Genomic DNA, 26,004 nt, shown 5'->3' on the forward strand with positions numbered 1-26,004 from the left:
CCTGGAAGTAGTTTCAGAGAGAGAGAGAGTGTAAGATTTTCCATCTAATTGAGGAGGGCCCTCCTGGAAGGGACAGGCCAGAGGGTCCCAGCTTGTCACCACCCTTTGGGTTCAATGCCTGAGGTGGCCACAAGAGCATCCCCAGCACCAGACACCCTCCTAAGGGACATCACCCCATCCTGGAGACCTCACCCCATACCCAGAGCTGCTGCTGGAGCTCTGGAAAAGGCTCCTTCAGGCTCAGAGATCTCTCAGGACAGAGACCAGCAGGTACAAGTCGGGGCACACTCACAGTTTAGCTGCTGCTTGGACCATATTTTTTTTCCCCTGCTTAAAATAAATGCCAGGTTTCCTCTCCCAAATCTGCTGAGCTGATGCTACGTGGGAAATTGTGAAATATTTGTGTTGCTCGTTGTTCTTAATCCACTTCTAATGAACGTCACGTGTGTGGCAGCCCTGAGCTGAGTGGCCGTGGAACACCGACTGAGGCAACTTGACAGCAAAGCCACTGCAAGAAAGTGACAGCAAAATCCACGATTAAAGAGGGATGGCTCACAACTGCAGGGCTTAAAAATAACACCAGGCAACTTCCTACTGATTTTTTTTTTTTTTTTTGGAGAAAAATCTCCACTGCCAGCAGCACAGCACAGCCTCTGCCAGCATCACAACAGTGGCAGCCTGACATTCCCATGGCCCAGGCAGCCCCCACCAGCCCACAGAAAGATAATATTTGATTTATATTATCTGATCTTGATATATTTTGGCTTGGTTTATATATTTCTCTATATGCCTTAAGCTGGAGCATCCACCAGAGCACCCAAACCCGTGCCATGGCAGGTTCCCACCTTCGTGATGCCCCAGCAGCACAAGAAAAGCCCTGCAGCTTCTCTGTAAGAGTTTAAATTTAAAAGATCTTTTTAGAATGAGTGTGTCAGGGTAAAATATCCCTGAAGCTCTGACTTTTTTTTACCAAAAAAAGAGAAAAATCTCCACTGCCAGCAGCACAGCACAGCCACTGCCAGCACCACATCAGTGGCACCCTGACACCCCCATGGCCCAGGCTGCCCCCACCAGCCCACAAAAAGAAGAAATTTGATTTATATTATCTAACCTTGATATATTTTGGCTTATTTCTCTTTATTTCTTAAGCTGGAGCATCCACCTGAGCACCCAAGCCATGGGAGGCTCCCACCTTCTTCATGGCCCAGCAGCACAAAAAAGCCCTGCAGCTTCTCTGTAAGAGTTTAAATTTAAAAGATCTTTTTAGAATAAATGTGTTGGGGTAAAATATCCCCGAATTTCTGACCAGAACTGGGGTGCAGAGCCTGAGGTCAGAGTTCTGGTGGGGAAGGCTCCACACCACAAAAACCTTCAAGGCAAAGCTGACCACTAATCAATTCATTTCCTATTTGAAGTAACTGACTCAATAAAATCAGAGATTAATTATGCCACAGTTATTAATCCACAGAAAGCTGAATAGCTGGGCTTTTCAGAGGGACAGCAAGCTAATGGGGTATTTTCTGAGGATTTAGAAAAGGAGCAGTTTGGTCTGGATTCATGTGCAGGGTCTGGGCTCGTGTGCAGCCTCTCACATGGCACCCACAGGTCCCTTCCCCCACAGAAACTGGGGGATTTTTTTGGTAAAAAAAAAGAGAGAATTTACTGAAACAAGGCTTTTCTGCCAGTAAATCCCTCCCCTTCTCAGCCCTCCCAGCTCTGTCCAAAGAGCCCCAAGGGACATCTCTGTCCCCCAATGGGGAGGGAGAAGCCTGGGAGTGAGCAGAGGGGAGGAAAATGTACAATTACCCAATTGAGCTTCTTCAAATCATTCCTGATCCCAGCCAGCATCTTTAAGACATGATAAAAACCATTCTGTTTCTCCCACTGAAATTCCAGGTTATTCAAATCTGATGTGAAAAGCTATTTTTGCTCATCTTTGCTCACAGCTGAAGGGAGCAGCCGAGGCCAATGGAGCAGGAGGATTCCTTATGTTTGTCCTTCATAAATTCACAGAAGCTTCAGATCTGAGCCCCGGTGCTGCTTGGGCACGAGGTATTGATCAGCACCTGGCACTGATGCAGGGTTTGTCCCAGCCAAATGTTAAATCCCCTTTATGGAAGTTTGGGAGAGCCTGATGTGCTGCCAGTGGAGCTGGTGATGGACACTGAGGTGGCTCCCATGCCAGCCTGTCCCTGCCAAATTTGCCCCAAAAAAAGTCCCAAAAACAGGAGAGCAGCAAATTCCTACAGGAGGAAGCAAGAAATAACATTTCCTCTGGCATTGCTGGAGCAGGTCCTGGCAGCACCAAGGCTGGGAGCTCCATCAAGGGCAGATGTGAGAATGTCCCAGCCCCAACCCAGCAGTGCCACCGATTAGTCCCAATTAGACCCTAATCCCACATGTTTGCAAACAATTTAAATCAATACCTCGGGATTATTGCACACAAAGCCCGGCTGAACGTGGCTGAAAGGGGCTGGCACTGTTTGCTGGGTAATGAACAGCTGAAAGGCTGGCACAGCAGAGGGCACAGGGGGAAGGAGGAGGGAAAGCAGCTGAGAACGAGGTGCCAGAGCACGCAGAGCAGGGTCATGGAAAAGGAGCATGGCCCAGGAGCAGGGAGCAGCAGCATTAATTAAAGTCTTAAAACTATCTACCCTAATGACTGCACGAATCAAAATTCCATCCTTAAACGCAATACTGCTCCTAACCCTATTCTCCCTTGCAGGGCTCCCTCCCCTGACAGGACTCAAACGACTTCTTATCCAGGAATAGCTGGGGCTATGTCTTGTTTAGTTAGTTCCTGGATAATAAGTCATTTATCTCCCTCCTCTCCCCTGCTAAGCCTATTCTTTTACCTTCCCACACCCCTCGAGCCATGGCCAGAGACACCAGCTGCCCTCCCTCTGCTGCTCCCCATCCCAGGGGCTGCTCTGGATGGGTTTCAGGAGCTGTTTCTCAGCAGGGTTCTGCCAGCCCAGCCAAGAGCACAACCATGGGCTCCTCCTAGCCCAGCCTCAGTGCCTCAGGCACTGCACCCAGCTCTGCAGGAGCCATTCCAGGGCACTGGGTTCCCTCCAGCTGCCAAAATCAGGGAGCTGGGACCCCCTGTGCAAGCCAGGACAATCCCACCAGTAGCCCCCAGCCCCCTCTGAGTCCCCTGGGGTCCCCGTGTCCCCTGCCAGGGGCCCTGCTCAGTGATGCTGAAGCTGTCACAGCGATTTCCCTGCTCATCTCAAACCTCTGTGCTCCCAAACACGCATGGACAGACATCTCAGTGCATAACTGGGGAATCCGGGACCTTTCCCTTTGCAAGGAGCTGCTGTTCCAGGGCTGGGGAGGGGGAGACAGCACCAGGCAGCCCCAGTGTGGGGCAGGGTGACAGCACTGGTCAGGGCACAGAATTCCATGGATTTTGGAGAGGAGGAAGAGCCTGTGACACAAACCAGCCCCAGGGCACAGCTGCCTCCAGGTGCTTTGGGTTTTGGGTTGGGGGAGCATCTCAGCAGCCTCCAAAGGCAAGGAAATGTTTGAGTTGGGGTTTGTGTGGAGCCTCCTGGGCACAGGAGATGCCTGAACAGAGTGTCCTTCCCACAGACCCTGGCCAAAGGGCTATGAGCTGCTGTCAGCTCACATTTGCCAGGGAATCCAGAGGCTGGTGCTCCAAAGGAGAGTGCTCCCACTGCCTTTGAGGGAGATGGGGGCTGGCAGAGCCCAGAGACAGCACTCTGGCAGCAGCACGAGCTGCTCTGTACATCCCATGACTTCTTTGAGACACTGGAAAGGACTTTTGGGCAGAGCAATGGGTCAGGGCGTAAGCTTTGAAATGCTCCAGCTCAGCCTGTGCTGGGATGGGAGCCCCAGAGATGATCCAGGATGAGAGCAATGGGTCAGTATGTAAGTTTTGAAATGCTCCAGCTCAGCGTGGAGCATTTCAAAGCTGTGATGGGAGCCCCAGAGATGATCCAGGATGAGGGGGAGAGCAATGCATCAGGGTGTAAATTTTGAAATGCTCCCATCCTGTCCTGCCATGGGAGCCCCAGAGATGATCCAGGATGAGAGCAATGCATCAGGGTGTAAATTTTGAAATATTCCAGCTCAGCCTGTGCTGATGGGAGCCCCAGAGATGATCCAGGATGAGGGGAAGCAGCAGCAGCCCCCCGTCCATGCCCCTTTTGCAGCCCATTTTGGGGCGGCTCAGCTCCTCCTGCTCACTCAGCACCAGGCTGTGGTTTGGTTCCTGAGGACTCTGAGAGCAAACTGAGATCACTTGGGCTGCCTGGGAAATCACAGGCAGTAATTAAATCACTCGTGACCCAGTTGGATTAGAGCTGGCATCTGCGGCACGAAAACGTCTTTCATCTGTGACCACCCCGTGTCTAATCAGCACCTCACCATGATTCCACACAGGACAGCAAGGATCTGGGGTTTGTCTTGCAAAATGAAAAGTCTGATAAGCAATAATTTGTTTTTAAGTTGGGGGATTTCTGCCACAGAGCTAATGAATTGCAATGACACTGATTAGCATGTTTGCCAGTGCTGCTCCTCTGCAGCTCTGCTGCATGAGACACAAGCGATCACAGCCTGGGCAGGAAGAACAGATCCCAGGAGCCAGAGACACTCAGTAGTGGCTGGAAGCTGCCTTTGATGCAGCTGTAGGTGTCAGCATGAGGCAGAAATTCCAGCCCAGATGAACAGCCCATCTCTGTTGAACTTAATTACTTCATTTAATCCAGGACCCACCCAGTGCTGACACATCACTGGAGACCCATTCCTGTCTGCCAGGCTGAGCCCAACTGCCCAAAAAGGGGTCACAGCTCCCAGGACTGCAGGCAGATGCATTTTCTCAGCACCCAAAGGTGCAGGTCTGACCAGGGAAGGGCTCCTAGAGGAGTGTGATGGGGCAGGGCAGAGCATTCCCAGCACCCCATGGCCCTGCCAGCCCAGGTCCTGACAGGGATGGTCCCTTTGGCATTTTGGGGGGTCACATATGGCATCAAGTGGCACAGGAGTTACATCAGCCAGCTCCCAGCCACCTCAGGAGGCTGGGAAAGGCTCGCAGTGACAATGCTGGAAGTGACATTTTTAACCAAAAGGGCAGGGAAAGGTCAGCTCCAGCAGGAACGGGAGGGACAGGGAGGCACAGGGAGCAGCTGCTGCCTGCAGTTTCTGCACACAAGCAGAACAGAGCCCTGCACACTCAGGAATGGCTGTGCCATGCCTGGCAGAGCAGAGATTGTGGGGCCAGCAGTGTGGAGACCCAGGGGTGCCACACTGGCAGAGATCAGGGCACAAAGAGCAGACTGGCATGGCCCAGGATTCTTTGGCTCAGTAGGAAATGCATCCCTGGACAGCTTCCCGTCAGGCCACAAGCAGATTGAGGGGAGAAGCTGGAAGCTGCAGGCTGGAATTTATGAGGCCCATCCCCATTAAAATAGCTGGCGATATTTCCATCTGTCAGCAGTGCTGATGGAGAGAGCTGCTCCTTTGCATATCCCAAACAAAACCAGCACCAGCCAGGGCAGGATTTGGCACACACATGACTATTGCCATGCTGGGAATTCATGGCTCCAGCCTGCCCAGTCTCTGGTCAGAGCAGGAGCAGGGAACCATTTAATCTTTTAGGTCCCTTCCATCCCAAGGCATTCTGTGATTTCTGTGCAATTGCCTCGGTTTGCTGCTAATGATAAACCCTCACAGCCAAAGGCTCAGGCAGAGCAGGTCAGCCATGGTGACAGGGTGACATTTCTGGGCACGTTTCCCTGCTTTTGTGCATAAAATCTGCAGCAGCCAGCTGGGCCCAGCCAGGTGAGGGCTGGCAGATGGCACAGAGGGCAGGTGAGTCCTTGCCCTTGCACAAACAAGCACATTGTCCTGCCCAGCAGCACAGCACCTGCACGTGGCAGCATCCCTGCACAGTCAACAGGTGAGGGGCCTCAGCACCAAAATCTGAGCAGCATTTTGGATCAAACCCAGCACAGACACAGGAGAAGTGCACAGGTCAGGTTGGCACCTGCAGAGCAGCATCCAGAACCCCAGCAAGTGACAGCCTTGGGCACGCATGTCCCTGCTGCACAAACCATCTACAGAGCTCAAGGAGAGACCCACAAAGACAGAGCAGCACCAGCCACGTGGACAGACCCACGTGTGTCCATCCCTCTGCTGTCCAGCTGGGCCTCTTGGGCCCCTAAACCACCTGAGGACTGAAAGCTCTGCACTTCCAGCAAGTGACAGACACCAAGTATGGGGATCCAGGACATCCCTCTGGCTGTCCTGGACTGCCCAAACCCCGGCCAGGGGGCTCAGAGACCCTGGCACAGAGCCCAAAACACCTGTGGGTTTGATTATGGGCAAATTACCAACCTTATATGAAGATCAGCAAGCCACAACAGTTTAAGTAGAATATGAGTGAAGTTATCACGGGGTGGAAAAGTAGATTTTAGGGTTTTTGGTATGGGGGTTCAAGGGGCAAGATGGAGGGATCTGGGTGTCTCCAGCCTTTCTCCTTCTTCTTGGCCTCTATTTTCTGCTGTGATGGTGGCACTTTTGGATTGGTTTAGAGTAGCAGCTCACTGTCTAACATAGGTGATAGGTATTGGGAAGTTATGGTAAATATTGTGTACAGTTTTTAGTACAAAGATATAACACAGCCCTGGGGGCAGGCAGAGTGCCTGCAACTGTCCTGCTGGATGGACCTCAGCAGGGCAGGAGAAAATTTTTTACAGATAAGGAACAATAAACAACCTTGAGACTGAGAAATGAAGAATTCCAACTCATTCTTCAAGCTTTCAGGCTGGGAAAAGAGACTTTTAACAATCTCGGGGTCGCATCGACCCAGAAAAGCCCCGAGAGCCAAGGACCAAAACCAAGCACCTCCAAACTTGCCATGAGCCCAACAGAGCAGCTGTGCCAGAGCAAGGGCAGACTTTGGGCCACCTTGACCTGCTGGGTGGGCTCCTACCTTGGGCTGCTGGCATCTTCCCCTTGTTTAGCTGCTTGAGGCGCTTCTGGTGGGACTTGCCGTTGTAGTGGATCTGCGCCTGGGCAGCTGAGTTGAGCTGGATGTTGCAGACCTCGCACAGAGTGAACGACTGCTGCTTCTTCTCCCTCTTCATGCGCTGCTCGGGCTGGCTGGGGGGGCAGCTGGGCTCCTCCACCAGCTGCACTGCGCCCTCGGGGCTCTGGGATGGGCTCAGGGGGCGCTTCATGCCTGCGGGAGGAAGGACAGACCCACTGTGAGGACAGAGGGACAGAGCGGCTGCCGGCAGCTGGCACCATGTGGGGCACTGGTTCATGCTGGGAGCACACTGGGGTTGTCTCTGGATCATACTGGGAGGGACTGGGAATGTCTGAGAGTGGCTGGGAACACACCCTGCGCATCATCCCCCATACTGGGGGGACTGGGAGCAACTGGGAGCACATGGCATCATACTGGGACTGACTGGGTTGATCTAGCTGGAGGCAACTGGTTCATACTGGCAGCAGTGTCCAGCCTTTCTCCTTATTCTTCTTGGCCTCCATCTTCTGCTGTGATGGTGGCACTTTTGGATTGGTTTAGAGTAGAAGCTCACTGTCTAACATAGGTGATAGGTATTGGGAAGTTATGGTAAATATTGTACACATAGTTTTAGTATAAAAAGATAAAAGATGGGCAGAGTGCCTCTGGCTGTCTTGCTGAGGGGACCTCAGCAGGTCAGGAGAAAGAATTTTATAGATGAGATACAATAAACAACCTTGAGAATGACAATAAAGGAGTTCTGACTCCTTCTTCCACCGCTAGACTGGGAAAAGAGATTTTCTAACACATCTCGGGGTCACTCTGAGCAGCTAGAGACCTCAAGAGAGCCCCCGACCCTCACAGCAACACCACAGAGAAGAGCAGCCCATGGATGGCCGGGGGTCAGCTGGGGACAGCCCTCAGCAGCCTTTGCCATGCTGGGACACCGGGCTGGGCATGGCTGGGACACCCAGCACGGCCCGGGAGGCGCGAAGGTCACCCGAGCCCTGGGATCCAGTTACCGACCCGGAGCTGGCAGCTGCGGCTCACAAACCCCCGAGGCACGGCAAGGGGCCAAGGCAGGGGCTGGGGAGGCTGGGGGTGCCCGGGCAGCACCCAAGGGTGCCCTGCACGATGGCCCTGGCATCCCAGGCAGGGCTGCACAGAGCCCAGGGCAGCAGGGACCACACCAGGGATCCAGCTCAGGCTGTGCAAACCCCGCTGGTGGTGCTGGCTCCAAGACTCAGCACCCCACAGGCCACCAGGGTTCAGTTCTTGGGCTCTCAATCATTATTATCTACAACCCTAAACTCACCCTCCTCAGCTTCTGCCTATACGCTGTAATAACTGCAAGCATTTTCCTCACCCTAAATACAATCGAAGTCCTAAAGCTATCAACCCTAATAACTGCATGGACCAAAATCCCATCACTAAATGCAATACTACTCCTCACCCTACTCTCCCTCTCAGGACTCCCTCTCCTGACGGGATTCCTGCCCAAACCACTCATCATTCAAGAATTAAATAAGCAGGACATAGCCCCAGCAGCCACACTTATCTCCCTCCTTTCCCTGCTAAGCCTGTTCTTTTACCTTTACACTCCCCCTGCACACCACAAACCACATAAAACAATGAGCAGCATCAACAATGACATAAAACATAAACCAGCATCCTAACTGCCACCTTATCCACCACGTCTGTCATCCTCCTTCCTATCTCCCCGATAATCCTTACCATCATCTAAGAAATTTAGGATTACCTAAACCCAAGGCCTTCAGAGCTTTAAACAAGAGTTAAACTCTCTGAACTCGGTTCGGTTCTCTGCAGCCCCGGCCGCAGCCCCGCGGTGGCGCCGCCGCTCCGCGCCCGGTCCCGGAGCCGCCACCGGGGACAGCGGGGATGGGGGACAACGGGGATAACGGGGATAACGGGGACAGCGGGGACAGGGGATAACGGGGACAGCGGGGACAGAAGGCAGGGACACTGCAGTGCCCACCGGGTGAGCTCCTCTCTCCTCAGCGGGTCCCAGCCCCATCCTGCGCCTTCCTGCAGTGTTGGGGAAGATGAAACAGGAAAGCCTTATAAATATGATTGTCTGGTAAAAGATTTTGAGAATATGGAAACTATCAGCGAGATTGAAATGAAAGCAAGCTTTGAGATCCCTCAGTTACTGAACAACTGGAAAACAATGGTGTGGCCAGCTGAAGGTGAAACAACACCCTCTGCTTGCAGACAGGCCCAAGGGTCAGAGCAGACCCTACAGCTTGGCAGAAGGGGCCCAAAGAGGAGTTTTTAGGGTTTAAAATGTAACACAGGATGGTGATGTAGTGATTCTTATAGGCTGTATGTAAATGCTATAGGATTTGTATATTGTACTAGATTGGTTAGTGAGAATTAGAATGTTCAACACAGAAGATGATTTAGTGTATTGAAAAGGGAACTTCGCTCTCTTACCCTTTTACTCTCTGACCTTTTTACTCCCTTACTCTCTTACCCTCTCATCCTCTCATAACACAGTATGGTAATGTAATGATTCTTATAAGCTGTGTGTAAATGCTATAAGATTTGTATATTGTACTCGATTAGTTAGTGAGAATTAGAATATTCAACACAGAAGATTTATTGTATTGTAACAGGAACCTTGCTCTCTTGCCCTTTTACTCTCTTACTCTCTCATCCTCTCTCCCCCTCTCTTCTCTCAGCCTGCTCTTAGCTGTGGCTGGCAGCTCCCAGCAGGGCCCTGCCCTTGGCCCTTTGCAATAAACCCCAAATTCCACAACCTGGCTGCAGAGATCTCTCATCTCCATCCCTCCCCATCGTCCTACCCCCTGCACTCCTTCACTGCAGCCTGGAGGTGGCCGCGGGTGTCCCCATCCATAGCTCAGCCCAAAGGAGCAGGAGATGTTCCTTCCCCCTGGCTGCCAACAGAGCCTTTCCCAGGATAACCATTAGCAGAACAACCGGAAAGCAGATCTGGGAGGCGATCAGCAGCAGGAATGTGAGCCGGGGCCTCGGGGACAGCCAGCCCAGGCAGGTCGCCGGGTGCCCTTGGCATCCTCCCCCTCCCCGGGTATTTTTAATGCAATTACATCCCAGGGCGCAGAGCTAAAATTGGAACATTATGTGGACAAAGTATCCCCAAAGTCTGCTCGTCTTTAAAACGGGCGCTGCTGTTGCTCTGATTAGGCAGCAGCTCCTGTCCCAGCCCTGGGGCAGCGTTTGAAGGTCTGTCCTAATTGCACACACACTTGTTGTCTCATTCACTTAATTTCTTCTGGGCCTGTTCTGCTTCTCGGGTGTCAGAGCCACAGACGGGTGGCTGGGACAGGTCACAGGGACAGATCATGGCACGTGTGCAGGCTGGCAGTGCCCTGACTGACGCCTGATTTGGGGCAGATTTCACCTTTTCAGCAAAGCACTGAGGAATTTTTGGCCAAGGGATGGGGGGGTGTTGCCTTTCACGGGAGGGAAACTGAGGCAGGGTGAAGGTTGAGTGACACCCCCAGGGTGGCTCTGAGCTCACAGGGTCACCACATCCCAGCTCGGAGCTCACAGGGTCACCACATCCCAGCTCCACCCCAGGACCAATGAGGTTTTGTCTCCTCCATGCAGGAGGATCACAAGCAGTGGCAAATTTTGGGGTTTCAGCTTCCCAAGGGTTCTCCTGGGAATTCACCCACCCCTGCCAGATGTGCCCAGGCTGAGCAGCACCAATGGCACCTCCAGGGCCCTGGGACACCCTAGCACCTGCACTCCTTGCTGCCCTCCCCTTAGGGCTCACAGGGATGTCCCTTTGGATACTGGTTTTGGAAGGAGATCCATGCTGGGCCCTCCTTCACTCAGCTCCTGAGTGCAAAGCAAAATCCAGAAACCAAAACTTCAACACAGAATGCAGTCACTGCAATGGCTCCATCCCACACACTGTGCTGAAGCAGCACCCCACAGCACCCCATAGGATCCCACAGGAGCCCACAGCATCCCACAGCACCCCACAGCATCTACAGGACCCCACAGCATCCCACAGCATCCACAGCATCCCACAGGATCTCACAGCACCCCACAGCACCCCACAGCACCCCACAGGATCCCCCAGCATCCCAGAAAAGCCTCTGGCGGGGCATGAGGCACATCAGCAGGGCAGTGGGGTTCTGGCCAAGCTCCAAAATCCTGATGAGGGAGCAGCTTTGATGCCGGTCAGCTCCTTTCCCATTATTCCCATTATCATCCCCATTATTTCTATGCCATTTCCTGTGTCCTGAATAATGTGGGGCACACCTATAAAGGCACAGGGAGTGCTGTTATCCCAGCCTGGATAGAATTTCCCATGCACATCTGTGCAGGGATGTTCTCTCAGTGTCCCACCCCAGCAGGGACCCTCGTGCTCCCTCCTGCCATCAGCACCAGCTCGTGTCCCACGGGATTTTTATTGGGACTGAACTCAGGAGAGCCAGCACACATGGCCTGAACCTCCCCTCAAATCAAACTGCCTTTGCCACAGAGCTGAGGGGACCTGACAGGAGCTAACTGGGAGATCTCTCCATTCAGCAATGAGGGAAAACACCACCTGAACAGAAAGTGCATGGACTTGGTAAGAGAGCAAGAAATCTGAAGGGAAAAAAAACCTTATTTGAGTTCACTGGGTTACATTCTGCTGAATCCACCTTCCTTGCGTCCCATTTACACAACTGTAAATAAAAGCAGCAGAAGTAAAAGAAAGTGTTGGCATCAAAGTGGTGACCAAGAGTTGTCACAAAACTCCCTCAAACGCCCAGAGTAAGGACCGGTGTCATTGTCCCTGCCCATGCCTGAAAGGACTCCCAGAGTACACACAGCAGCAAATAAAAGCAGAAGTAAAACAAAGTGTTGGCATCAAAGTGGCCACCAAGAGTTGTCACAAAATTCCCCCAAACCCCCTGAGTAGGGACCAGTGTCATTGTCCCTGTCCACCCCTGCAAGGACCCCCAGAGCTGCCACAACCCCTCAGCCCAGCTCAATCCCTGCATCCCATCCCCATCCCTGTGATCCTGCCCCTGCCACGCACTGCCACAGCTGCTGTGCCCCCTCCAGAGCCAGCAGGGACCCCCAGACCCCCCCAGCATCCCCAGAACCCCCTGACCACGGGCACAGGCCATTCCCAGCCCACCCACCCACCCGTGCTCAGCACCAGCCCCTCCTCAGGGCAGCCCCGGGTGCCCCAGCCTGGCACGGGCGGCTCCTACCTGTGCTGGTGCGGAGCCCTGCCCTTGGCACGGCCGTGCCCGCCCGGCTCTGCCCTTGTGCCACCTCCGGGCACCGCAGCCCGTGCCTGGAGCGCTGCAGGCGCCTGGCTCGGGTTTCAAGCGCGCTTCGATCGCCACTAAATCAGCGCTCATCAGCAGCCTCCGGAGCGGAGCCGGGCACGAACCGGTGCCCGGGGCTCAGCAGGGTCCCAAAGAGCGCCGGGCTTTGTCACGCGGGGCAGGGGTGGCATGCCAGCTGGCAGGGGTGGCACCGGAGCGGCCACCTTGGGCCAAGAGCAGGCGCTGAGTGCACCTGGCGGCAGCTCTCAGTGACAGGGGGCACGGGAATGGGGCTGGGGGCTGAAAATTCACTGTAATTTCATAAAGGGGCACTGGGTACACCTGGCGGCAGCTCTCAGTGACAGGGGAGATGGGGGAATGGGGCTGGGGGCTGAAAATTCACTGTAATTTCATAAAGGGGCGCTGGGTGCTCACACCTGACAGAGGAGATGGGGAAATGGGGCTGGGTGCTGAAAATTCACTGTAATTTCATAAAGGGGCACTGGGTGCACCTGACAGGGGACACGGGGAATAGGGCTGGGCATGGAGAATTCCCTGTGTAATTTCATAAAGGGGCACTGGGTGCATCTGGCAGCAGCTGTCAGTGACAGGGGACACGGGAATGGGGCTGGGGCAGAGAATTCACTGTAATTTCATAAAGGGGCACTGGGTACACCTGGCGGCAGCTGTCAGTGACAGGGGAGATGGGGGAATGGGGTTGGGTGCAGAGAATTCCCTGTGTAACTTCATAAAGGGACACTGGGGCTGCCACCTGACAGGGGACATGGGGGAATGGGGTTGCATCAAAGGCAGGTTGCAGACAATTCCCTGTGTAACTTCATAAAGACACTGACAGCAGCTCTCAGTGACAGGGGAGAGAGGGAATGGGTCTGGGCACAGAAAATTCCCTGTGTAATTTCATAAAGAGGCACTGGTTGCTGGTGGAGGGATGGGAAGGGCACAGGGGGCTCTGCTCCAGGTATGGAGGTGCCCAGGGAGCTGCTGTGGCATCAGGAGATGTTTCAGCGTGCTGCCCTGAGCACACCTGGCAGATTGCAGGTTTGGGAGGGCCTGGCCATGGCTGCAGCACTTGCAGCATTTCATAACACTGCATCAAACCAGCTGCCCCCAAAGCCTGGCATATGCTCTGCTAATGCCACAGCCAGGCACATTTTAGGATCAGTCCATAAACCATCAGAGCAAGGATTAGTGGGAGCTGTCTCTCCTCAAGGGCTCTGCTCTGCAGGCTGGCTCCTGGCACGGGGACACACACAGAGCTCAGACCACCCCAACCCTCAGTTCTGACCCCCCAAATGCCCAATTCTTACCCTCAGATGCTCTTGGGGCTCCCCTCAGCCCCGTTGCCACAGGCTGAAGGGCACTGGCACATCCTGCAGCCTCCGGGGAGGACAGGGAGCATCCCGCGGTGCCGCTGTCCTCTCCTTTGCACACCAAGATCATTAACGCCGCATGCAGGGCTGCCTGTCCCCTGAATCAGCAGATCCCAGCCCCGCTCAGGACAGCTAAACCCGGCTGAAGGAGACACCATGGAGGGGAAAATGCTGCCTCTCTGCCTGGCTGCTCGAGGAACAAAACCTGGGCAGTGCCACCTGCTCCCAGCCCAGCAGGGAAGGAGACATTCCATCCCTGGGTTTGGCTCTGGGTGTGAGCACAGAGAGGAGGAGGAAGGACTGAGCTCCATGGTTCACCCCCCAAACATCCCCAGGATCTCTGCTGCATGAGGAGAACCTGACAAGATCACAGCATCCTTCAGGATTCTTGTGGTCAGCACAAAGGTTTGGGCAGAGCCAGGTCTCACAGAGCCACTGTGTAATGTAATTAAAATAAAATAAAATAAAATAAAATATTAAATATAATTATATATTAATTTAATATATATTATATATAAAAATAATAATTAAATTTAATAAAATAAAATAAAATAAAAATAATAAACTAAACTAAACTAAACTAAAATAAATGAAATAAAATAAAATTTAATAAAATAAAATAAAATAAAATATTAAATATAATTATATATTAATTTAATATATATTATATATAAATAATAATTAAAATTAAAAATATAAAATAAAATAATAAAATAAAATATTAAATATAATTATATATTAATCTAATATATATTATATATAAAAATAATAAAATTTTAAAAGATAAAATAAAATAAAAAATTATAAAATAAAATAAAAAAAATAAAATTAAAATAAAATAATAAAATAAAATTTAAAAATAAATAAATAAATAAATAAAGCACGGAGAACCAGGTGATGCCCAGGGAGACTCTGAGCCCTGGCAGCCCCTCGTGCTCCCCTCGCTGTTTGCTGAAGCTGCCACAGGGAAATTCCCATAAAATGTGATTTTCCACAAGTGCAGGATCCAGAATGAGACCCAGGCCAGCTCCTGGGCACCTCCACCCCCACTGCAGGCACAGACAGCAGGGTCAGCAGCAACGCCACTGGACACACAACACCACAAGCGTTGGCCCAAACACCACGGGATGGCACTGCCAACCCCTTCCCACACCCACATGTTCCCCTGGCAAAGGTGAGGAGCCACCGCGAGCACTTACAGTGATGAGCAGGGTTCCAGCACAGTGGGAAAGTTCTTCCCTCCCAGCTCCCCTCACTCCCACATCTGCATCAGGAGCTTTTCAGGGCAGAATTTGGCTTTTAAGTGAATTTGTGGAGAGCTGCTGGCTAACAGGAGACCTCCAGCTTAAGCTGGAGCTCTCAAAGGCTCCTCTATTACAAGGCAAATTAAATATTTGATAGTGCTAAGCAAGTGACATTTGCAGTCTGGTCACGCCAGGGGTATCAGATAGAGACATTTGCAATGGGATCTGCTTAAATCCACGTAGTGCTTTGGATGTGTCCATCAAAACAAGACCAGAGCTTTATTAAAATCAATGTTATCAAACACCCTGCTGGGGGAGGCTCTGGAGCCCACGTGGTGGGGCTGGGGGGCAGCTGAGCCCTGCTGAGCTCTGAGGCTGCAGTGAAGCTGTGGAAGAGAATTTTCTTTAAAATTAAAGAGTAGCAAGGGACTTATCCCTACCTGCAGCAGAAAAAAGGGAAAGCATTGACCCAGCCCCATCTGGAACCTGTTTTCAATCAGATCTCTTCTACATGAGAGATTTCTGATACCTGATATCAGCTCAGACACGCTCCCACCCCAGACCCACACATCCAGAAACTTCCATGAACTTGTTGCAGAGTGACAAATGCCTGATTCCCTTCCCCACCTCAGCAGGGAAACACACTTTGTCCAAGTACAACAACAATCCTTCCATCACCTTCCCTAAAAAGAAAAGGGCTTGGAAACGTAAAAGGCTGAAAAGGATTTTCTGCATCTGTCACAGGAGATGTGACAAAGTGACACAAAGTGACACAGTGACACTTGTTGACAGTGGATGCCCTTCACGGGCAGATTTGGGGAAGATTTCCTTGCCAGCACATGGCTCAGTCCCATCAGCTGTGGTGGCAGGAGGCTCCTGAGCACCAGGGCAGCCCTGGCTCTGCCCTTGGGGACCCCCCAGACACCCCAAATTGGCTGAGGGGCCACCCCAGTGCCACCCCCTCTGTCCCAATTCCATGGCATTTGTCACTCCCAAACCTCCCAGCTGCTGGGAAAAGTTTGCAAAAAGCATCTGGAGCTGGAAGGCAGATGACAAGTTAAAAAAACCCAAAACCTAATTTATTGTTTTCTCAGAATTTAGAGTGGGAGGAAGGAAAATGGGACGACCCATGATTTTTTAATGCCTGCAGTTGGCAGCTCCATATTTAATGTGACAGCATCCCTTTAAGAAAAATATGTTCATACACAAGAAAGAAAATAAATTGGCAAAGCAACTTGCTTTCAAGCCAGGCTGACAATTCCCCACTCCAACGTTTTGCTGCAGCCTTTGGGTGAGCTGCAGTGGCCAGCACTCCATGCTGGGCAGGGATCAGAGGTTAACAAGGGGGTGACAAGCCCATCTGGGAGCAGTCATTTATCCCAGAGATGGTGCAAAGAGAGGAATAATTCGTTGTGTGTGAGGTGACAAGGAGACTGTGCTGTCGTGTTAGCACACTGACAATTCCCCAGCACAAACAGAGCTGCTTGTTACCCACACGATCAAAGGGGCTTCTGCATTTGGGGTAGGAAGAGAGGGAAAAAGACAGGAAGAAAAGAAAAGAGCTAAATCAAAGCCTTGTTACTGTTTCTTATGAAAGAAACTTGTGAGAAATGCTTTCTGCGGAGCAATTAGTCCCCAGGATCTGAGGCAGGAGCCCAGCAGGACCCAGCAGGACAGACCTGTCTGACAGGGGACAGTACCATGGCACCAGAGCCATCACTAGGAGAGGCACCAGAACCAGTTAAAACCAACCCTGACTTCTGCATTCCCCTCACTGAGGGCTGGGGGTCCCCAGAATGATGCTGCACACCCAGCACACGAGGTCCCTGCTGACAGCCAAGCCCCTAAAGCCCTGAGCTGGGTGATGGGGGTGCCACAAAACCCCTGAGCCCCCCAAGGTGGTGCTGGGGGGTCCCCAAAAGTGATGGGGGTGCCACAATTGTGCTGCAGGAGCATTGGCCTCCAGTTCACACCTTGAAACCCTGCCTTGTCTGTGAGCACCAGAGCTGACAGGCAGGGAAATGAAATGGGACAGATGATAATGAATCGCCCACATCCCTCAGCGACTCCTGGATGTGCAGTAATGAAGTTATACACTGCTCACTGGCTAGAGGACAGGGGAAGAGCTTCAGAGCTGGGGTTTAATCAGTTCAGTGACAAGCATGGCCTGGATTTGCTCCCTCCTCTCACCATGGTTTGGTTTCTACGCTCCTCTCCCAGCTCCTGGCAGCCCCAGGAGTCCCAGCCCTGCTCCTGCAGCCTGGGGTGAAGCTGCCCAGCTGCTGCAGTGAGAGAATCCTGGGCTGTGCTGGAGCTCACCAGGGTCAGGAGAGCAGCACGTGTGTCCAATTAGAGTGGGAAACCTCTGCTCCCAGGAGGGCACAGGGCAGCCAGCCCTGGCTGGCAGTGCAGGTGGCAGCTGGAGGATTTATTTAAGGTTATTTAACGAGCTCGGGTGGGTCAGAGCTCCCGCTTGAAAGGAATTCCAAAATGGACTCATGATGTTGGGAAGGATGGAAGTTTGACAGGAAAGTCTCACAGATATGTGTGCTTAGCAGAAAGATTTTTAAATCTGATGATGGAATAGAGATGGAAGCAAGTTTTGATTTAGAAGAAAAGAATTGCTGAGCCAGTCTTACTGGATACCCTTTGCCTTCTTGGTTATGTTAGTTAGGAGAGATTTTTATGACTTAGAGCAAAGGATAAACCCACCCCAAACAAGAAGATGTTTTTACCAAGCAGAAAGATAGCACTGGCAAACAAGTCAGCAAATGTTGCAAGTAGAAAAAAGGTCTCAGAATTTTCCACTGCAAGAAAACTGAAAAACAACTTCCAGCTTAGACTGTAATGTACTTTGAGTGATTGGAGAACAGTAACATGAATATGGTAATTACAGTAGTTATGATAGGCTATAGGTAAAAGTTAAGGTATAGATTGGTTCTACTGTGTGAAGATGCTCAGCAAAGAAAAGTATATAATGCATTGTGACCAAAAGAAAAGTATATAATGCAATGTAACCTAAACTAAGGGTGTCCAGGCCAGCCTGCAGCTGGAGCTGACAGCGGTATCTGCATCCTCCAAAAATTGGAGAGATCCCAGGGCAATGCCCCATGGCTCTCCTTTTATTTGAATAAAGCAAAAGGACTCCTCTGTCTCCTTTTCAGACATAAACCTTTAATGTTTGTGGGTTAATTTTCCTAACAAAAGGGAAGGTTATGCGTGAGAGGAAAATCTTTGGTATCAGATGTTTTGGGAAGTCTGTACTTCTCAAGTACCTCAGGCAATGGGGAAGAAAAAACCCTCAATTCCATAAGAATTAAAAATTAAGAGGGAGGGAAATCTTCAGTATCAGGCGTATTGGGAATTTTTTAACTCTCAAGTACCTCAGACAATGGGGAAAGAGAGAAGGGAAATTGGGATAAAAAGGAGGCAGCATCTTCCAAAAATTTGAGAGGCCTCAGGGCAATGCCCCCTGGCCTGTCCCTTTATTCAAATAAAGCAAAAGGACTCCTCTGCCTCCTTTTGGATACAAACCTCTGGTGTTTGTGGATTAATTTTCCTAATAAAAGGGAGGGTTATGCATTAGAGGGAAATCTTTGGTATCAGGCATATCGGGAATTTTTTACCTCTCAAGTACCTCAGCTATTGTGGGAAGAGAGAAGGGAAATTGGGATAAAAAGGAGGCTGCATCCTCCAAAAATTTCAGAGAGCCCCACGGGAATACCCCATGGCCTCTTCCTTTATTCAAATAAAGTAAAAGGACTCCTCTTGGACACAAACCCCTGATGTTTGTGGGTTAATTCTCCCAACACAGGCAGTGGGAAGACGGCGATGAGGCAGCCGGGGCAGAGGGGCTGCTGACAGCTCCGTCCGCAGCCAGGCCGTGCCAGGCCCCGAGCGTGTCCCGGCCGGGCACAGCTCCAAGGCACGGCCCTGGAGCCGCCTCGGGGCCTCACCGGGATGCCAGGGGGATCCCCGCAGCCTGCAGCCCCTTGCCAGGGCTCCCGCTTCCCCGGTTCCCCGGGGCACAGCGGCGGGAGGCTCCGCGCCGCCGGAGCCGGCGAGAGGCGGAGGCGTTGCTGTTATGAAAACATGCGAGGGCTGTGTCTGAAAACACTGTGAGGAGCCAGCTCCATAAATAGGCCCTTTATGGCTCTTCCCTGAGCTCAGACAGGCTCTTTCACACACGCTGGGCTCCGGCACGGCGGCTTCAAACAGCGCGGGGATGGGTGGGGGACACCGGGGAGCAGCGGGGAAACTGAGGCACGGAGCCCCCCGGTGTGCCCGTGGGAGGACAGACACCAGGACAGTGACACGGGACACTGCAGCTGTCCCCTGCCACCCCCTCCGCACGCAGCACACGGCCGCGATTAATCAGCGCATTCATCAGGGAGTTGGCATTAATTGAGCAGCTCCTGCGGCCGCGGATGGGCTGTGTGGTGGCAGAGGCTGTGAGGGCAGCAGGAGCTCGTCGCTGCTCTGGGCCACATCCACTGAAGGCGGTGACAATTCGGTTTGTGCCCCCTCAGCGAGCGTCCCCCGGTGTGGGAGCGCTGGTGACTAAAGCAGCGGGTGAACAATCAGTGACTCAGCGCGTAATTTTGCTCATTTCGTGCCTTTTTTTAGCGCGGGGAGGACAGAGCTCACACGGCAAACTCTCGCCAGGCACCGCCACCACTCCCTCACCAGGCACCCACCTGGGACTGGGCACCCTCCTGCAGGTAGCATCTGCTTGATGTGATTCTGCCACGGAAAACAGGGAGGAGAGGATGGAAAACACTGCCAAAGGCTTTTGATTGCTCTTCATTCTCCTTTTTATGGTTTCCTTTCTGACCGGGGAGAAGGCAAGGGGAGCGATGCAGCCGCGGGGAGATGGGGAGCCCCGGTGGCCCCTGTAGCCCCAGGAGCCCCCACAGGCCCAGCAGTCTGGGATGCAAATCTTCTCCCTAGCTTAACCCAAACCCTCTCTTAATCAACCTCATCATAGCCCTCTCCTATGCCCTTCCAATCTTAATTAAAGGCAGCAGCCTTCCTCACGCTGGTAGAGTGCAAAATCCTGAGCTACATACAAGGCCGAAAGGGCCCAAACATTGTTGTGTTTGCAAACTCCTACAACCTCTAGCAGACAGTGTGAAACTGTTTATCAAAGAGCCTATTCAACCATCAACATCCTCCCCAATCTTATTTATCACAACCCCAATACCAGCCTTACTCCTATCAATCTCAATCTGACCCCCATTGCCCCTTCCATTTTCCTTAGCAGACCTTAACCTAGGCCTGCTCTTCCTATTAGCCATGGTGACCTTAGCAGGGTACTCCATCCTATGATCAGGCTGAGCTTCCAAATCAAAATATTCAGGCCCAGCAGCCCCGGGAGTCCCGGTTGAGCAGCTCACACCGCCCTGGCACTGGCCTGGCATCTGCCTGGATCAAGAGCAAAGCACCGAGCTCTTGTTTTGGCGGAAACTGATGTCTGCAGACACCAGGTCTGGCTAGAATTAAGGAGATCTTGGAGCTGGAGTTGTGCTGAGCACCCTGAGCTGCCAGAGGAGCCTCTGCCTGGACCCACCTGCATCAGCCTGAGCACCAATGGCTGCATCCTGCAGGCAGGGGACTGTCACAGACATCTTTTATGAAAAATCCTTTCCTTAGGGTTTTTCCTCCTGAGAAGCTAAGAGGCCTCAGGAACAAAATGTAAACAATGATTATCTGCTGCTGTGGAATGCAACAGGTGCATCTGTGATTGGTCTCATGTGGTTGTTTCTAATTAATGGCCAATCACAGTGAGCGTGGACTCTGAGCCACAAGCCTTTGTTATCATTCTTTTTCTATTCTTAGCTAGCCTTCTGATGAAATCCTTTCTTCTATTCTTTTAGTATAGTTTGAATATAATATATATCATAAAATAATAAATCAAGCCCTCTGAAACACGGAGTCAGATCCTCGTCTCTTCCCTCATCCTAAGACCCCTGTGAACACCGTCACAGGGGACAGGGATGTCCCAGCAGTTCCCTCTCATCCTTACAGACAGGGCAGCCACAGCACAGCAGGTGTGTGAGTGCAGAAACCCGAGTTGTGAGAGCAGTTCCAGCCCCGTGTCGGTGTGTCTGCACCTCCAGGTGATCCATGCAGGAATGCAGAACGAGTTCAATGTCCTTGGCACTGCCACCACACCTGGATGGATCCCCCTCATCCAGGGGAGCCACTCACAGGTCCCCTATCCTAGGGGGACATTATGATGCTTGTATTCCCATCTGTGTGTTCTGTTATGCTGGATATCACGTTCTGTGCCTTCAAGTCTGGCACTGAAGAGCGAATGTTTTGTTTTGGTTTTGTTATCAGCCTGGCGGGACACACAGACAGGGCAGTACATGGTGCTGCTTTTGCTTTTTGCTTTGCTTTTTGCTTTGCTCTTGCTCCTGCTTTGCTCCTGCTTTTTGCTTCTGCTCATTAGCTAGTTTAGCTAAGCAGTCCAGATTTTTCCTGGACTGTTTCTCCTTTCCTTTTTTTGGACCTACTTCAACCTGCTCCAGACTGGGACCTGGGAAACACCAAGAATTCGCACCTTGTGGCTGCAGCAGCTGCCCCAGCACAGGAGGGACTGATAACAGAGCGACGGCTCCCAGGAGAGACTTTCTGAATTTGTCATCTTTTTCAGAGGGGTGAAAGAGTGGTGTCATCCAGTATTGTTCATTTTGTGTGCTGGGGGGTGCCGTGCCTGTTAAATAAACAGGTTCTTTCCACTTCTCTCCAAGGAATCCTTCCTGAACTGGTTGGGCACAAGAGCTGTGTGGGTTTGCTTTCTGGAGGGGCCCCTTTGGAGGTTTACTCCCAAATTTGCCCTAAACCAGGACATCCCCCCATGCCATCCCTTGTGCAGGGATTTGTGCAATCACACAGTGCCAGCCACTCCCATCTCCTAGGGCACCTGCAAAATGTCACCCACTGTCACAAAACCCTCTCATGGGGGCAGTGACACAGCCCCAAAGCAGCCCCAGCCACTGCAGAGGACAGCGAGTTGTCACCTCCTTAAAGCAGCTTTGTCTTTGCTTTCTCTTTAATGATTTCCCAGCTGCTTCCCCATTTCAGCCGATAATGGGACTTCACTCCCTATCTGGGTCTGAGAGGCGCTTGCCTTGTTCAGGCTGGAGAAAATCAATTCCCCTCTCACTCAAGTCTTTGCAAGACAGATGAACTGAAGATCGTGCCTGCCTGAGCAAAATATTTATTCAGTCTGGGAACAGATTTACTTTTGAACCTTCTATAAATACAGCTGAGGGCCCCCATTTAATCCCTCACCAGAAGACCTAATTTTATTTGTTTTATGTTTTGAAGAATTCTCCCTTTTCCAATGCCTTGTCAGCAGGTGAGGAGAGGCAGGATTGTTGGCACCCAGCTTGGCAGTGCCTGATCCCACTGCAGGAGAGGGTTTGGGGGTGACAGGGTCAGCAAGGTCTGGGTTCTGCAGGATTTCCTGCTCTCTGTTACTGATTTACACCCATCAAAGCCCTGCTGGAGCCAGGGCAGGCAGGGAGAGGCCAAATCCCTCACAGAGGCTCTTTGTGACCCTGCCTGCCCTGCCCATCCCTGTGCTGGGGGCAAAGTTGCCCAGCAGGGCCATTCACAAACCCTCTGCAGCCCCTCAAGACCTGAGCTCACCTTCCACAGACGCAGCAGAGACCCTGCCTGGCCCCACAGCACCTCACCACCCTGATTCTCCAAGGATTCTGCATCCTCTGTCAGCCCAGAGCCACTGGGGCTGCACAGGGGTTGGGTTCCCATCCCTGGAGGGAGAAGGAAAAGCTCCTGGGTGTGGGTGGGCAGTGGGAGCAGCTCCCAGGGCTCTCAGGGCATCCTGCCACCTGCCAGCACCTCTGCCACACACCACTGTGCCCTTGCCAGAGGGTTTGCCCAAGCCCTTAGGAGGAGAAGTGTTCCCAAGGACAAACTGAGAAGCTTTCCCAGCAGATGACAAGAACCAGCAGGTGCTGGAGATGATTTTCTGCCACCAGAACCCACCTTGGCACTGCCCTGGGAGGGTCCAGAGCCCTGTGCCCATGGGAGCAGCACTGGCACTGCAGCAGGGCTGGCACAGGCCAGCATTGGAGGCGCAGGTGGCTGCCAGGTGTCTCTAAATCCCTTTGTCTCATCTCTGCATCGGTCTGTGCCCATCTTGCCCAGGGATTCTGGCACTGCTTTGTGCCTTCCATGGAGCACACAGGTCACCATCTCCCTCCACATCTGGCCAGGAAGGTGAGACTGGCACAGGTGTGAGCCCTGCAGTGCCAGCCCCAGGTCCCTTCCTGAGTTGTGCAGCAGCTCCTGGCCAGGAGTGAGACCCAGCCTGGACAGACCCAGCATGGACAGACCAGCATGGACAGACCCAGCATGGACAGACCCAGCCTGGACAGACCAGCCTGGACAGACCCAGCATGGACAGACCAGCATGGACAGACCAGCATGGACAGACCCAGCCTGGACAGACCAGCCTGGACAGACCCAGCCTGGACAGACCCAGCCTGGTCAGACCAGCCTGGACAGACCCAGCATGGACAGACCAGCATGGACAGACCAGCCTGGACAGACCCAGCATGGACAGACCAGCATGGACAGACCCAGCCTGGACAGACCAGCCTGGACAGACCCAGCCTGGACAGACCCAGCATGGACAGACCAGCCTGGACAGACCAGCATGGACAGACCAGCCTGGACAGACCAGCCTGGACAAGGGAATTGTTGTTTTCCCATCTGGCTTATCCCCAGCCCTTGGAAGACTCCTCCAAAGGCACAGTGTGCTCTGCACCACAACTGGCTCGCTTCTTTGACACATTTATTAAATTGTTATTACACCTGTTGGCTAATTACCCCCTCTGGAAACCAGAGGACACAGAAATTTGACATCAACCTGTGCAAACCTGCAGCAATACAGATGCTGGCCAGGTCTGGGGGGCCTGGGAGAAGTTGGGGACTGGGAACATGGCTCTGTGGAAGTGTTCCTCACTGCCCCACAGTCCAGTTGCTGTTGGCTAATTACACCTGTTGGCTAATTACCCCCTCTGGAAACCAGAGGGAGCAGAAATTTGACATTGACCCATGCAAACCTGCAGCACTACAGATGTTGGGTGGGTCTGGGGAGCTTGGGAGAAATTGGGGACTGGGAACATGGCTCTGTGGAAGTGTTCCTCACTGCCCCACAGTCCAGTGCTGTTGGCTAATTACACCTGTTGGCTAATTACCCCCTCTGGAAACCAGAGGGAACAAAAATTTGACATTGGCCTGTGCAATCCTGCAGCACTACAGATGCTGGGCAGGTCTGGGGGGTTCAGTGGGGCTTGGGAGAAGTTGGGAACTGCTCTGTGGGATTTTTTCCCCCCTTCCCCACCAGTCCAGCTGCCCCATTTCCCAGCCAGATGGGCAGTGGGGAGCCCAGGATTGCTGAAGAACCCCCTGCATCCCACGCCTGGGGTGCCAGCACTGCCCTGGCTGAGCGCAGATTAATCTGGGAGAGCTTTAATCCTCTAAAACCCTTTCGTAACAGCCCTCAAAAATAAGCCTGGAGAGTTCCTAATACTTCTTGAAAATTTGGAGATGGGATATTTATAGGCCCTGGCTCTGGATGAGAGGAAGCACACCCAGCTCTGGCTGGGAGGGCTCTGAGGTGCAGAACCTGCCCCAGCCCAGCTCTGTGCCACTCCCATCTCCTGCTGGCTCCATAACAGGCTGCCCTTGTTTGGGATTTTTATGATTTTTTTTTTTTTTCCTACGAGCGTTTGAGGCTCCTCAGAAGAGCACAGAGCAGCTCTGTGCCTCCAGCCCTTCAAAGGAACGCGGAGCAGCAGCGCTTCCGACCAACACAAACAGCACTGACGCCCCCTGGACACCTGGCTGAGTAAACCACACAAACTGACAGGGAAAGTTCAGAAAAAAAACCCCTAAATGGGGCAGAAGTTACCCACACCCACAAAAAACAGGAGGTTAGGGTTGTTCCCTGCTGGTTTCCACCAGTGGTGGCCACTGGTTTCTCTGCCGTACTGATCCTGGCAGGGACATTCAGGGCAGCAAAACATACAGACTGACAGGGAAAATTCAGAAAAAAACCTAAAATTAGGCAGAAGTTACCCACATCCACAAAATACAGGAGGTTTGGGGTCATTCCCTGCTGGTTTCCACCATTGGCATCTCTGCCAGGTTGTCCTGGTCCTGGCAGGGACATCCAGGGCAGCAAAATACACAAACTGACAGAGAAAGTTCAGAAAAAAAAAACAAAATGTGGCAGAAGTTACCCACATCCACAAAATACAGGAGGTTTGGGTCGTTCCCTGCTGGTTTCCACCAGTGGCATCTCTGCCAGGTTGTCCTGGTCCTGGCAGGGACATCCAGGGCAGCAGCACAAGAGCCAAGTGGCAACTGGCAAGAGGCAAATCATTGGTTTCACATCTCTCCTGCTTCAACAGATAAAGGGAAAAATATCCTCAAAAAAAGCTCTTAGCCCTTTGCCAGTGGTTTTACAGAGATGTCACCAAAGATGTCCCCAAGGCAGAATTCTGCAGTTCCAAGGCAGCAGAGCTCTCAGAGAACTGGGGGTGACAGGAAGATGAGAATCCCCCATGATCTTAAACAGGCAAAACCCACCCCACATTCAGCAATTCCTGCTGCAGGGGCCAGATGTCAGAGCAGAAATGCTCAAACTGGACACAGAGGAGCACAGCCTGATCCCCAACAGAGCCCCCAGCTCAAACCTGACTGGCAGTGAGCAGAGCTGGCCCAGAGCTGCCAGCATCACACCTGTGGGCCAGGGGAACCCAAAACTTCACCAAAAGAAGCATCAAGGATGCTCAGCTCCCTCAGCACCCTGAGCCCAGCAGCTGCAGCAGCTCCTGGCTCCAGGCAGACCCAGCTTCACCTCAAAATGTTTCCTTTGCAATTTCCCAGTGATCTTCCTTATCAACTAATTAAAAAATTTCCATAATTAGGCCAGGGAAAATCACGACTCGGGAACGTTCCCATTTCAAAGCAGCACAGATCTGTTCTGTATCAAGGGCTGGGAGCTCTCACCAGAGCCAGGTTCCTCCAGAAACCTCTCCCATGACCAGGAT

General features: G+C 52.3%; 1 protein-coding gene across 1 annotated transcript in view; it reads right to left on the reverse strand.

Annotated features, from left to right (window-relative positions):
* Positions 1-26,004, reverse strand: part of ZNF385C (zinc finger protein 385C) — a 70,396-nt gene that overhangs the window by 39,326 nt on the left and 5,066 nt on the right. Inside the window, exon 2 of the mRNA XM_054281425.1 lies at positions 6,959-7,207. Coding sequence (XP_054137400.1) covers positions 6,959-7,207 — 249 coding nt within the window. The remainder of the gene's footprint in view (positions 1-6,958; positions 7,208-26,004) is intronic.

This window comes from Melozone crissalis, unplaced genomic scaffold (assembly GCF_028551555.1).
Source record: "Melozone crissalis strain CALT ecotype California unplaced genomic scaffold, PUWL_Pcris_2 ptg000032l_1, whole genome shotgun sequence".
NCBI lineage: Eukaryota > Metazoa > Chordata > Aves > Passeriformes > Passerellidae > Melozone > Melozone crissalis.